This window comes from Corythoichthys intestinalis, chromosome 11, assembly GCF_030265065.1.
Source record: "Corythoichthys intestinalis isolate RoL2023-P3 chromosome 11, ASM3026506v1, whole genome shotgun sequence".
NCBI lineage: Eukaryota > Metazoa > Chordata > Actinopteri > Syngnathiformes > Syngnathidae > Corythoichthys > Corythoichthys intestinalis.
Genome location: NC_080405.1, coordinates 20098633 through 20112547, shown reverse-complemented (window position 1 = coordinate 20112547; position 13915 = coordinate 20098633). Strand labels below are relative to the sequence as shown.

Genomic DNA, 13915 nt, shown 5'->3' with positions numbered 1-13915 from the left:
AAAGGGATGCATCATAAAATACCCAATTTCATCATCACAATAAACCTTGTGGACTGTATGGCAACTCCATCGCTTCATGACATTTGTAGGGGGGAGAATTATTTTTTGTTAACTCATAATATCGCTTTCAAAAATAACAAAATGTATGACTTTCTGGGCCACACTCACTGCCACCAGGGTCATTCCGCTGTTTACTTGTATTTTTTATTTATTTATTCAACAACATTCATAATCTGTTGAAACTGATTAGAAGTGGCAAACAAGCCATTTCGTTAAAAATTTTTATTCGGATTTCAGTTTTATTAAAAACATAAACATCGTTAAACTTTGAACACAGTGTAGCTTTGTGGGGAACTGACAAAAGAGGCTGTACCAGCCCAAATACCCCATAAACGGGCTTCATTGTTGTGGATGGGAATAATGATGCCTGTCATGGTGCTGCCCTGAAATCACAAACCACACAGATTAAAAAAATCAACCAGGTCACATATTCATAAAAATTGAAAAGTATTGTAGTTCAAAGCAAGGTTATCTATAATTTACCTAATACAAATGTGACAGGGACTTGATTTTTCTAAAGTAATTTGACAGTATTAAAGCAGGCTATTTATGTAGACCTACACCAAGGTGTTTTGAGATGAAGTTGTGCTATCAAGAAAGGTCATTAATAATGCTTTTTTAAAATTTATTTGTTGTTAATGTTTCAGTTAATCCACTATGAGTATGCCAATATTGCGCTTGGGAATACAGTATATTTCTATATGGATGAAAAATAATAATGACAATGTGGCACGGTGACTGAGTGGCTGGAACGCCTGCCTCGCAGTACAGTACTGCTGAGATCAAGGGTTCAATCCTGGGCTCCGGCCCGTGTGGAGTTAAAATATTCTCCCCATGCCTACGTATTTTCTCCGGGTACTCCAATTTCCTTCCACCTTCCCAAATATGCATAGTAGGCTTACTGGACAATCTAAATTCTCCATAAGAGTGAAAAGTTTTTCTATATCCGTCCTGCGACTGGCTTGGCAACCAGTTTTGGGTGTACCCAGCCTCTTGCCCATTGTTAGCTTAGATATGCTCCAGCACCCTCATGAGGATGAACCGTACAGAAAATTAATGACAAAAACAAATAAAAATATTAGACCTAATTCCAAAGTTGTTATGAATAAAAACAATGCAATGATGATGCAAAGTGCCAAATGCCACTGTTTTATTCATAATAGAACATATATGACAGGTGAAAAGTTTAAACTGACAAGGGGAAAATATGTTGACTTTTAATTCCATGGTGTTAATAAATCTTTAAAAAGTTGGTATAAGGTCATTTTCACCCCGTGTGACGGATCCCCTCTTTTTCCAACAGTTTGCAAACGTCTGGGAATTGTACTTAGACGAGTTTAAAAATAGGAACGCTGTTCCATTCCTGTCTAATTCAGGCCTCTAACTGTTCGATTGTCTTGGCCCTTTGTCGCGCTTTTACAAAAAAATAAAACAAAAAAACATGATCATATAAACATTTGTTAAACTGCAGACGACGTTAACCCGCAGGTGTTCTACGCAGCGACTGCGAGACATCTACACAATGTTGAATGCTCTGCTAGTGCGCTTGCGCACCATACGCATGCGCACATCGGTTAAAAGCGGCGAGTACTCATTATTTTTTAAATTACTTTTTCATTGCTTGAAAATTACTTTTTGCATGTATTTCCCTCTCATACCGTAAACCATTGTGTTTTTTATGCTAGCTTTCAAGAAGTGTTGATCAGTGGACCACACTACATTTACGTATTTTGGGAAGACATTTTTAGTACGTTCTTCCTCTGCATCTAAGGAAAAGAAGTTGGACGCGCACGGCAGAATTTTGGGTGCCAAATTCGCCTCGTATTGACGTTTCGCCGATGTAAGACATTTTGGCTGAACACCGGATCTGACGTCACGCGTCCTCCCCCACAACTGGTCCGTCAGATATAAAAGGTCTGAAACTGCATAAACAAAACTTCCTCCCCCGCTATCCCATTTTACACATTTACCTCATCCACGATGCTCCAAATAATTCCGTAAAGCATATGTTAGGTAATGGAAGATCTGTACTCCAAAAGCTAACCAAGTAGCTTGTTGGCTAATGAACATACCAACTACGGTGCGTCTTTCAAAACAGTCAGTTCTCCCGCTCAGCTGTATCCTTTCCACGACCAGGCATGACTAGCTACGCGGCCCAGGTCTTTAGCAAAGTGGAGAGAACATGCTATCATCTCCCCGTAATCTTCAACACCTTCCTGGTCTTCTCCATCACTGGAGAGGTGAGCTACCTTGTGTTGATCGAGGCTCCGCTGCAGGCGGAACTGAAGAGGACGGAGTGGTCTTCGCGATGGAAATCCCTGCACCTGCTGGCCCAATACTTCATGCTTTGCAACATTTGCTGGAACGCCTTGCTTTTTGTCCGAACCAGCCCGAGCATCAAGGGCGTGTTCCTGGGAGGGGATGGTGTGGGACAGGGATGGAGGTGAGCAAGTTTTGGGGTCTCGAAATTAATAACTGGCTTCATTTCATGTCTCACATGTAAAATAAACAGCTGCTCCAGTTAGTTGGGTAACAAAACGGAGTAATAAATTGTTATTACCCTCGATTGTGGACAAAGACAGCTACAGTTGCTGATGCACTTTCAGCTGTTTGATTAATTGAATGTGTCAGCTCGCATGGGCATGTCTTGGACACAGCAGCATTTTATTTTCTATTCTATTTCCAAATTAGATCAAATATAATATACTATCACATTTCTCTGAACTGTTTTGTTATCTGAGGTCTAAGAATTCCCATCTGATAATACCTCTCTTTTCTCCAATTTTTAATTTTTTAAAATATCCTCCAGGTACTGCTATGCGTGTGAAACACACACTCCTTCACGCTGCTCCCACTGCTACGATTGCAAGGTGTGTGTGCTGCGACGGGACCACCACTGTGTGTTCTTTGGACAGTGTGTGGGCTTTCGTAACTATCGTTACTTCCTGAGCTGCTTGCTGTTCATGTGGTCAGGGCTCCTGTATGCCACGCTGATGAACGCTGAGGTCTTCATCGTCATACTGAAGGAGGGTGTGACGATGCACAGCGTTCTGTTGCTGTTGGTACCCTGGATCATGCTGATTTCAGGTAATAGGGTGCAGTGGTACATAGAGTTGTTTTATATACAGTAGATACTTTTTATTTCTTATATATATATATATATATATATATATATATATATATATATATATATATATATATATATATATATATATATATATATATATATATATATTAGTTTTGAGCCCTTGCATTGCATTGTGTTTTTCTATTTATTTTTAGGATTTTGTGATTTTGTTGTTGTTGTATCAAATTATGAGTCGTGGTCACATCCATGTCTCTTTGTTCCAACCAGGCCAGGTCTCGGCACGTGCCTTCACCTTTGCCTTTATTGCCGACACGTGCGTTGTGGGCCTCCTGTTGGTTTCTGCCTTCTTCTTCTTCCATCTCTTCCTACTTTTCCGGGGACAAACCACAAGGGAGTGGTACTCATCTCGCCGCCCCTACAACCTGGGACTTCTGGGCAACTTGCGTCACACCCTTGGTAGTCGCTGGTACTTGTGTTGGCTCTGTCCACTTATCCAGTCACCTTTACCTGGAGATGGGATACACTTCCAGGTGACAGGCTCACTGGAACCCACCCAATAATAAGTCCTGGGTTTAGTTCTGTTGAGCAAAAACAATGATTAATAGCTTATGTGAAGGCTGGACCTTTGAATGTTCACTCAAAAGAAAAATGTTTTCCTAGCAGGAATACTCTGCACTGAAAGTTTGTATGTATTATTGGTGGTATTATAATGGTTGTAAATTCTAATTACCACCACCGTCAATCACACAGTATTTTTGCCGTTTCTTTTAGTCTTTAGATGATACCATTAGTGAAAGTTAGAACAAGGATGTCCCTTGCCAAGTACATCTACCTATCATTTCATATTGCATGACCTATCTTGCCAGAGAATGATGATTGCAGACCTGTGGCCCACAACATTGACATTAATAGTGACCGATTACCACCTATTGCACCGATTGCCTTATTAAATCACTTTTTCATTACATAGTACAGTGGTACCTGTACTTATGAATGTCTCTACATACAGAGTTTTCGGGTTAAGACACGCCTCAACTTGAAAATATTGCCTCTTGATTAAAAATAAACAAAAATCCAGTATGGCTGGTACTCGCAGCCCCCAGAGTTTACTGAACGTAACATACTAATAGCTACTCAGCCATTTGCTATTGCCTAGCATTGCTGGCATCCAATTGGCTGTTAGGACCTCTACTGCTCTACTGTATGTGTATGTATGTATCCTAACGTCCTCTTCATTCGCCCCTCCTGTTCCGACAGCTTTACGTAAGTGTATTAACTTTTTTTCTTTTTTTTTTTCTTCTTTTTTTTTAACAGTATGCTCAACTCTGATTTTATGTTTAGTGTGCAATTATCTGATTGTAACATGTATTTGTTGCATATTTTGATGCATTTTTATTGATTATAAAAGATTTATGTCTGAATTTTGAGGACCCTGGAACAGATTAGGGCATTTACATAGAGAACCCATCTCTATACAAAATTTTCAGGTTACGACAGTACTTCCAGAACCAATTAATCTCGTAAGTACAGGTACCACTGTACATTTATTTTATTTTGTCTTCTGACTTCTATTATTGTATCGTGAAAAATGGTTTCACAATACTGTAGGCTACTGTACAAGTGTTCTTCATGTTGTAATAAAATATTTGCTGATTTCTTGGATATTTGCCCATGCAAATAAATCGTGTCTAATTGATTTAATTATAATCTGTTTGAACTTTTTTTAAAGTGTAGTTGTCAGTAAAGGCTTCTGCTCTCCATTAGTTGTTTACAATTTTAGTATTAAATTTAGGTACGCCAAAGGGGGACGTTTTCTGTGTACATTTTATTTTTGGTTGGGGGAGTTATGGGGAAATCATCAATAGCAATTACTGAAAGGTAGTAACTAGCATACAAGCATTTGGGGGGGGGGGTTACTTGTCGTCCTTTTAAATTGTAAATGTGCATGTTTTGTTTTTGTTTTGAGGAAGACACATCAATTACGATTTTTCTTTTTAATTTTGTCTCACATTCACCAAAGTACTTATTTTTGCTATGGGGATTCCAAAGTCACACTAATATGGTTAATTTATTGACGAACCCTAAGAGAAACCAAGACGCACCCACCTGTAGTTAAGCTAACTATCAAAATCGAATAAAACGAGTAAGAAAAGTGGTAAGCTTCAATCAACACAAACTATCTGTTTGGATGTGTATTAATAATTAGCATTCATACAAGAGTCGATTGCTCGTTTTTTGCTCGTCAGCTAATTAGCTAGGTTTGTAGGCAAAGTATGCTAAAGCTTAGCATAAATTAATTGCTGTTGTAATCTCCGTACAGTTATGTTTTTAGAAGTTATTTTTAAATATGTAAATATTTTGCTAAATTTAAAATAGTGTTTTATTCGATATTCGTTACACCGTCGGGAACAATATATGTGCACTTTATTGTGGTGTCTTATCTCACGTGTCATTTTCCATTTCCAGGAAGGAGAACATGGATGTGTTGGATGAAAATATGTAGGTGAACTAAACAGAGAGCCACGTTTTTTATTTAATTTAAATTTAGCAATAAAATTAACATTGTGCTGATTTTCTGTGCTTGTGTGAAGGACAGCAAAGGAGGTGCCTGATAAAATAGCTGAGCTTGACAAAAGTCGTAGTCAGCTGCACCTTCAAAACACTGAGATGAAGAATTTACTCGGTGCAGCAAATGATGAGATGACCGCGCTGCGATCAGAAAACGATGCATTTAGAAAACGAGTGGACGCGTAATCACATCTTACTTTTATTTCACATCACAACAGTTGCTAATACAATGAAAATCTGACTTGATTTTGCAATCAAACCTCAGTGTTTTGTTTTTTTTCTGTTTCTTAATTTTAGTCATAACTTTAAAATTCTGTGTTGGCCTTTATTTGTGTTTTTCTTTCTTACTATTATGCAGGCTGGAACAGACCCTTAATAGCCAGCGTCTGGAAGCACAACTTGTCAAGTTACCCATGGTTAATGGCTTCGATGTAAGACAGTCTACTAGAGTTGAGCAACAAGAACTAGTTAGTGACCGTGTGTGTTGTGCTGCTCTTTTCAAAAAAGTATTTGAAAATGTATCCGTACTAATATAGTAGAGAAAGAATAACTCTATAGCTTACTTGGAAAATTTTCTCATACTGATTGACCCTTTCTGTTTTTTTGTTTGTTTGTTTTTACCAGCAGGAGGACGAATCCAATTTGATAAAGGAAGAAAATGCGAAATTAACTGCAAAAGTATAGCATCTCTTCTCCACCGATATTCATAATTGTGTGATTAAAAGCATAATGCAAAAAAATAAGTGTTAGCAACTCATCTGCAACACTTTAATTTTTTATCAGGTTCGGAGACTTCAGGTGCAAAGAGAACAAGACAAGAAGAGCCTGAGCGAGTTTAGTGTTGCACTTCAAAACATTGAGGTAAGCTTTCTCGGAACTATTTTATTGTACTATCGGACCAGTATTTGTATTTCAAATAATCTTTTGAACATTAGAGGGAGGCTTTGCAGCAAAAAGATGAATTTATTGAACAGGTACTGTCTTTAAGGATTTTCTAAACCCTAATTTAAAAAAAAATGTATATATATATTTTTTTAATTCAAATACTTATTGAATAATTTTTACCGCCAGTTCTTTATTTTAGTTGTCATTATGTAACATGTATGTATCTGTGGCAGAATAAATTGCAATTAAAGCAAGCAGAGGAAACTGTAGAGGAGTATTCCAACATCATCAAGGTAAGGATGTTATGACTAGCTTTTTAATTTTTTGTTTTGTTTGTTTTTTTGCCACAACAAAGTACTGACATGTTTGATGAATGCTTGAATTCATTGAATAATTAATAAATTAATGATAAACGACAGTGTTATAACACTAGAGACAGGTCTTGGGCTTAACAACAAATTTAGAGGCTCTTGGTCTTGTCTCAACCCCCCAAAGCTGAGGTCTTCGGACTCAGGATTTTCTTTCTCATATTTTAATGAGGATAGCATGTAAACAATGACAGAAGAGGGAAAAATAAGCACGTAAACCCTCTGCCTAAGTAGACTTAAAGAGCATTTGAAACCAATTTTTACCGAACAATTTAAGTCAGATGTGTGCCCACTGCCCAATCACTGATGAATAGTTTAAAGCTGCCCTGCCCACTATAAAACACACACCTGGTAAGAATTGTCTTGATGTCTGATGTGGATCATGGCTCGGTCAAAAGAGCTGTCTGAAGACCTGCGAGCAAGGATTTATGATTTGTATAAAGCTGCGAAAGGATACAAAAACATCTCAAAAAGTCTGGATGTTCTTCAATCGACAGTCAGAGAAGCTGTGTACACATGGAAAGAGTTTGGCACTGTTGCTTCTCTCCCAAAGAGTGGCCGTCCACCAAAGATGACGCCAAGAGTATAGCGCTGAATACTCAAAGAGCTAAAAAAGAACCTTAGAGTGTCTGCTAAAGACTTACAGAAATCACTGGCACAGTCCAATATCTCTGTGCACACATCAACTATATGTAAAATTATGGCCAAGAATGGTGTTCATGGAAGGACTTCACGGAGGAAGCCACTGCTGTCTAAAAAAAAAAAACATTGTTGCTCATATAATGTTCTCAAAAAGGGACTTGGACACTCCACAGAAGTCTTGGCAAAATATTTTGTGGACTGATGAAACCAAAGTTGAATTGTTAGGGAGTAACATACAACGTCATGTGTGAAGGAGAAATGGAACAGCTCACCAACATCCCCACCGTGAAGCATGGTGGAGGGAAGCATCATGATTTGGGGCTGTTTTGCCACCTTGGGGCCTGGACAACTTGCAATCATTAATGGAAGAATTACTTCAAATGTTTAACAGGATGTTTTGCAAGAAAACCAGAGGCCGTCTGTCAGACAATTGAAGCTACAAGCAGAATGGATGCTGCAACAAGACATGATCCAAAATGCAGAAGTAAATTAACTTCAGAATGTTTTCAGATGAACACAGTGCACGTTCTGGAGTGGCCAAGTCAAAGTCCAGACTTGAACCCGATCAAGGCCGGCCCAGCCTATACGCAGACTATGCAGCTGCTTAGGGCCCTACCCTAACCCTGACCACTAGGGGGCTCCCAATCTGGCAACCTCATTTTATACGTTGTTAATAGAGCATCGTGAATAATGTGGCGCATAGCTATTTATCTATGCAAACATCCATTTTCTTGTCATTACAATCTGGCAACCTGGGGAGTGATGTTGAGCCTGCTTTGCGATGATTGGTGCTCAAAATTGCTTTGAAAATAGATGCATGAATATGTTGAAGAGAATTTATCCTTCTGGAGCAGAGAAACGAAAAATCTGATTAATATACAAAATATGGACATATGGGTTGGATTGCATGAATAGGTTTCACAGTACACTGTGACGAAATGATGGGCCCAAAATATAGGCCACTTGGCATTATTTTGCTTAGGGCACCCAAAAGGCCTGGGCCGGCCCTGAACCGATTGAGATGCTGTGGCATGACCTAAAGACCGCGATTCATGCCAAACATTCCAGGAATCTGACTGAACTACAGCAGTTTTGTAGAGAAGAATAGGCCAAGATTATTCCTGATCGATGTGCCAGACTGATCTGACTGCAGCTACAGGAAGTGTCTGGTTGAAGTTATTGCTGCCAAAGGGGGGCCACAAAATATTAAATCTGATGGTTTTCTTACTTATTTTTCCCCCTTCTTCCATTGTTTGCATACTATCCTCATTAAAATATGAAAACCTATAAATGTTTGGATTATTTTATTTTAAGTAGACGCTGTTTTTTCATCTATGTGATTTTGACAAAGATCAGATCACATTTGATGGTGATTTTATGCAGAAATATGAGAAATACCAAAAGATTCAGATACTTTTTCATACCACCGTATGTGTATATATATATGTTTAGTTATTGGGTCTTCTCTTGGCTGAATTCTTTAGGCCAAATTATACTGGATGTGTTTGCAGTATGGACCTGCCAAGCTCCGTGTTGACTGCGTGCTCCGCAGTACGTCAAAAAAATAGGACAAAACATACCAGCTGCGCAAAACTGTGGTCCGGCAACTCTGTCCCGTCGTGAACTGTCGCGTGATCGTGCGTGATAATGTGGCATTAAAAAAAACGACAAAGAAACACACGGTGTCTGTACTCAATAAAGAAGAGAGAGAGGTGGACTTAATTTGACTGAACGTTCCCCGATTTTTTTTTGCTTTTGCCATGGGTTTGTGACACCCCGACCACGCCACCAACCCGTCCTCTACTATGTAATTACTGTTTTAAATTAAATGACTTGCATAAAAACTCACTGTCTACCCTCATAGCTTCTGCTATGGCGTTCCATGCAGATTCCTTTTAAAGGTTGTCCTTATAAAAAGGATCTGCTGCATCATAAATGACTTTGTGACTTTCCACCACCATGATGAAGCGTTGTTCGTCCATGTTCGCTGGTGTTTAAACCGTGAATAAGCACCTGTCCTGTTGACTCCAGGCCTGGCTCCGCCCATTTTGACAGGTGCGTCTCCAGCAAAACTAGAAAGTAGCTCAAACCATCCGCCGGGCTCCGGCATGCCGAAGATGGTCCGCAGTCTATCCGTAGCGCATATGTGGTATACTTTGAACAATAGGATATAATGGAAACGGTGTGGCTCTGGCGCTATATCTTGCCGGACACGGGCCGCAAATGCGTCCAGTAGGATTTGACCTTTAATCTCAGTGAGTTCTGGTCTTATGCAAGTCTCGGTCTGGGATAGTGTGGTTTTGAGCTCAACATTAATAAACAGCAAAATATATTCAACAATTTACGCTAAGTCAACTTCTGAGTTTTGATTCTTTAAAATTACAGCGCTATGCAGATACTAGGTAATACTCATTCAAAAATGGGAAAAAGACTATCAAAACACAAACATGTTCTTGCAGACACTTTCCTTTCGAGACTGGTCTAAAAAAGCAAAGCAAAGCCACCAACACTTTTGTGTTCTTGTGACCAAAGGATTATCTGAATAGTTAGAACTTAGCTGCTTGAGTTTTGTGTACTTTAGGATCTCAGGGAGACAAACCAGCTGCTGAGGAGTCAGTTAGAGGACCGAGAAGATGAGGCTTTGCTGTAAGTATTTACAGTATTTATTTTACATACATTTTGGAGCCATGATTTGGACTACAATAACCACATATGTGTCTTATCTACGTTTGAGAATATATAATATTACTAGATTGTCACCAATCTCTTTGTAGAGGTACAGGTATATCTGTATCTATATGTCGTATTATACTGCCAACTGATGGCCATGGCAAGCATACTGAAAAAAGCAGTGCAATGTGTAACATATTTATGTCACACTGCTGTTGCCATACTGTTCACTTCAAATGGGTGTGGTATTACTTTTTCTTGTTGTTGGTTTGTCTTCTTACAAAACAGTACTATGGAAACATTACATACAGTGCCTTGCAAAAGTATTCGGCCCCCTTGAATCTTGCAACCTTTCGCCACATTTCAGGCTTCAAACATAAAGATATGAAATTTAATTTTTTTGTCAAGAATCAACAACAAGTGGGACACAATCGTGAAGTGGAACAACATTTGTTGGATAATTTAAACTTTTTTTAACAAATAAAAAATGGAAAAGTGGGGCGTGCAATATTATTCGGCCCCTTTACTTTCAGTGCAGCAAACTCACTCCAGAAGTTCAGTGAGGATCTCTGAATGATCCAATGTTGTCCTAAATGACCGATGATGATAAATAGAATCCACCTGTGTGTAATCAAGTCTCCGTATAAATGCACCTGCTCTGTGATAGTCTCAGGGTTCTGTTTAAAGTGCAGAGAGCATTATGAAAACCAAGGAACACACCAGGCAGGTCCGAGATACTGTTGTGGAGAAGTTTAAAGCCGGATTTGGATACAAAAAGATTTCCCAAGCTTTAAACATCTCAAGGAGCACTGTGCAAGCCATCATATTGAAATGGAAGGAGCATCAGACCACTGCAAATCTACCAAGACCCGGCCGTCCTTCCAGACTTTCTTCTCAAACAAGGAGAAAACTGATCAGAGATGCAGCCAAGAGGCCCATGATCACTCTGGATGAACTGCAGAGATCTACAGCTGAGGTGGGAGAGTCTGTCCATAGGACAACAATCAGTCGTACACTGCACAAATCTGGCCTTTATGGAAGAGTGGCAAGAAGAAAGCCATTTCTCAAAGATATCCATAAAAAGTCTCGTTTAAAGTTTGCCACAAGCCACCTGGGAGACACACCAAACATGTGGAAGAAGGTGCTCTGGTCAGATGAAACCAAAATTGAACTTTTTGGCCACAATGCAAAACGATATGTTTGCCGTAAAAGCAACACAGCTCATCACCCTGAACACACCATCCCCACTGTCAAACATGGTGGTGGCAGCATCATGGTTTGGGCCTGCTTTTCTTCAGCAGGGAAGATGGTTAAAATTGACGGGAAGATGGATGCAGCCAAATACAGGAACATTCTGAAAGAAAACCTGTTGGTATCTGCACAAGACCTGAGACTGGGACGTAGATTTATCTTCCAACAGGACAATGATCCAAAACATAAAGCCAAATCTACAATGGAAGGGTTCAAAAATAAACGTATCCAGGTGTTAGAATGCCCAAGTCAAAGTCCAGACCTAAATCCAATCGAGAATCTGTGGAAAGAGCTGAAGACTGCTGTTCACAAACACTCTCCATCCAACGTCACTGAGCTCGAGCTGTTTTGCAAGGAAGAATGGGCAACAATGTCAGTCTCTTGATGTGCAAAACTTATAGAAACATACCCCAAGCGACTTGCAGCTGTAATTGGAGCAAAAGGTGGCGCTACAAAGTATTAACGCAAGGGGGCCGAATAATATTGCAATATCCCACTTGTTGATTCTTGACAAAAAATTAAAATTTTATATCTTTATGTTTGAAGCCTGAAATGTGGCGAAAGGTTGCAAGACTCAAGGGGGCCGAATACTTTTGCAAGGCACTGTACAGGCTTGCACAGGTTGTCATTTCCTTTTATTTCAGTGGGAAAACAGTGTTTTGAGTTATGTGGCCACCAAACAAATCAATTCTTATTTCAAGGCACCACTGTATTTTGGAAACACCTTCACTGAGTATACACCTCTGTGTACACCTATTTATTTGGGGTTGTTTCTGTTTTCTAGAGCTACTTACAGTGATTCAGTTGGAGAAAATGAAGCATCGCATCATCCTGTGATGACCTTCGCAGAGGAAATTATGCTTCTTGTTGCCCCAGTCGAAATGAAAAGCATAACAGCACCATCCATGGATTCAGTTCAAGTATGAGGCCATTCTTACATTGAAATATAAAGACCCCCCCCCCCCCCCCCCCACTACAGATGGTTTTTCTAATACAAGCACTGTAATTCTTGGACTTTAGGGTGCACCTGTTTATAGGCAACACCCAAATCTAAAAAAATACTGCCTTTGTTTATATATAGGCCACGCTGGACTACACGCTACATATTATATTATGGGATATTTACACTAAAGCTCGTTACACTATATAATAAGCCGCATTGGGCTGTAAGTCGCAGGGTTCAAAGTTTGTGTGTGTGTAGGGAGCAGGGCAATATAATCTAAAATGTATAACAATATATGATAATGGAGGGGCTCAGTGATGTGAATCAAGTTTTATATACAGGAGGACACTAAAGCCGAGGAACTGACCAGTCCTCCAGCCAACCAGCCAACAAACAGGTAACATTCCAACATCAGGTTTTGTACTACAGTCACAATTAAATTTTGCACGAGTTCACATATGATCCTCTTCTTCTAGGTGCACAGAAGCAAACGAATTCTCCACCCGGAAAATGTATGTGGTCTGCATGGTCATTATCACCATTTTGCTCATTCTGGCTACAGCAGCACATGCAAGAAATTTAGACTTTCTTCCATTACACAGCCTTTGGAGGAGTCTGTGCCGGATGTTACAACCCTACTTTAGTGTGCACTATGGAGCCTTACCTCCTATCTGATATTTTTTCCATTTACTTTGGATGCATGTCTTAATTTTAGCACATGCATTCTGTGTTGTTTTTTCTGGGGTTGAAAAATCCTGCCTGAAACCCATTTTGCACATTTAGTTTTTTGTTTTTATCTGAAAGTAAAATGGTGTCAGATTTATCAAATGTAAGCAAAGCTTGGACATTTTTCACCAATAAGATTACTTCTTGGTTCATTAAATTGAAACAAATCTAATTTCAATACTCTTGATTTCTTTCTTTTTTTTTTTTTTTTTGCATTCTGTAACTAATTGCCACCAGAATGCACTTTAGTGACGTCACAGACATCATGTACACCAAAACATCGCATGAAAGGTATGTTGGAAATGCATGCGTACCGCTTGGCCCCACCCTTCAGAAACTTGGAGCGTTGTTGAAGGATATCAATCATAAGCATCTAATTAAACAATTACTTAAAAATAACTTTGCAGAAATCCTTAGTGATATTTTTTACCCAACTCTATCTATTCAGTTTCACATTAATTTTCAATCTCCTCTCATATATATTATCAAGTAGGGATGCAGAGATCACCAAAACATCGCACGAAAGGTATGTTGTAAATGCATGCGCACCGCTTGGCCCCACCCTTCAGAAACTTGGGGCGTTGTTGAAGGACACCAATCATAAGCATCTAATTAAACAATTACTTAAAAATAACTTTGCAGAAATCCGTAGTGTTATTTTTTACCCAACTCTTTCTATTCAGTTTCACATTAATTTTCAATCTTTTCTTTTGA

The 13915-nt window shown here is 39.2% G+C and overlaps 2 protein-coding genes across 4 annotated transcripts; both read left to right on the top strand.

The window, feature by feature from the left end:
* The first annotated feature begins 976 nt into the window (after positions 1 to 976).
* zdhhc24 (zinc finger DHHC-type containing 24) lies at positions 977 to 4954 on the top strand. Its single transcript, XM_057849937.1, has 3 exons — positions 977 to 2503; positions 2870 to 3147; positions 3416 to 4954. Exons 1-3 carry the CDS (start codon positions 2199 to 2201, stop codon positions 3706 to 3708), a joined length of 876 nt encoding a protein of 291 aa, XP_057705920.1. The 5' UTR covers positions 977 to 2198; the 3' UTR covers positions 3709 to 4954.
* A 115-nt stretch (positions 4955 to 5069) lies between these two features.
* On the top strand, positions 5070 to 13683 carry LOC130923852 (liprin-alpha-2-like). Of its 3 annotated transcripts, none has more exons than XM_057849936.1 (12): positions 5070 to 5303; positions 5615 to 5647; positions 5740 to 5898; positions 6075 to 6147; positions 6344 to 6394; positions 6500 to 6577; positions 6652 to 6690; positions 6835 to 6894; positions 10193 to 10257; positions 12317 to 12452; positions 12817 to 12872; positions 12952 to 13683. In XM_057849936.1, exons 2-12 carry the CDS (start codon positions 5625 to 5627, stop codon positions 13148 to 13150), a joined length of 939 nt encoding a protein of 312 aa, XP_057705919.1. In that variant the 5' UTR covers positions 5070 to 5303; positions 5615 to 5624; the 3' UTR covers positions 13151 to 13683. The 3 variants fall into 3 exon arrangements, with proteins under 3 accessions (XP_057705919.1, XP_057705917.1, XP_057705918.1); XM_057849934.1 differs by having other exon boundaries at positions 6075 to 6183; positions 6341 to 6394; positions 12952 to 13681; XM_057849935.1 differs by having other exon boundaries at positions 6341 to 6394; positions 12952 to 13680.
* Positions 13684 to 13915: the final 232 nt, after the last annotated feature.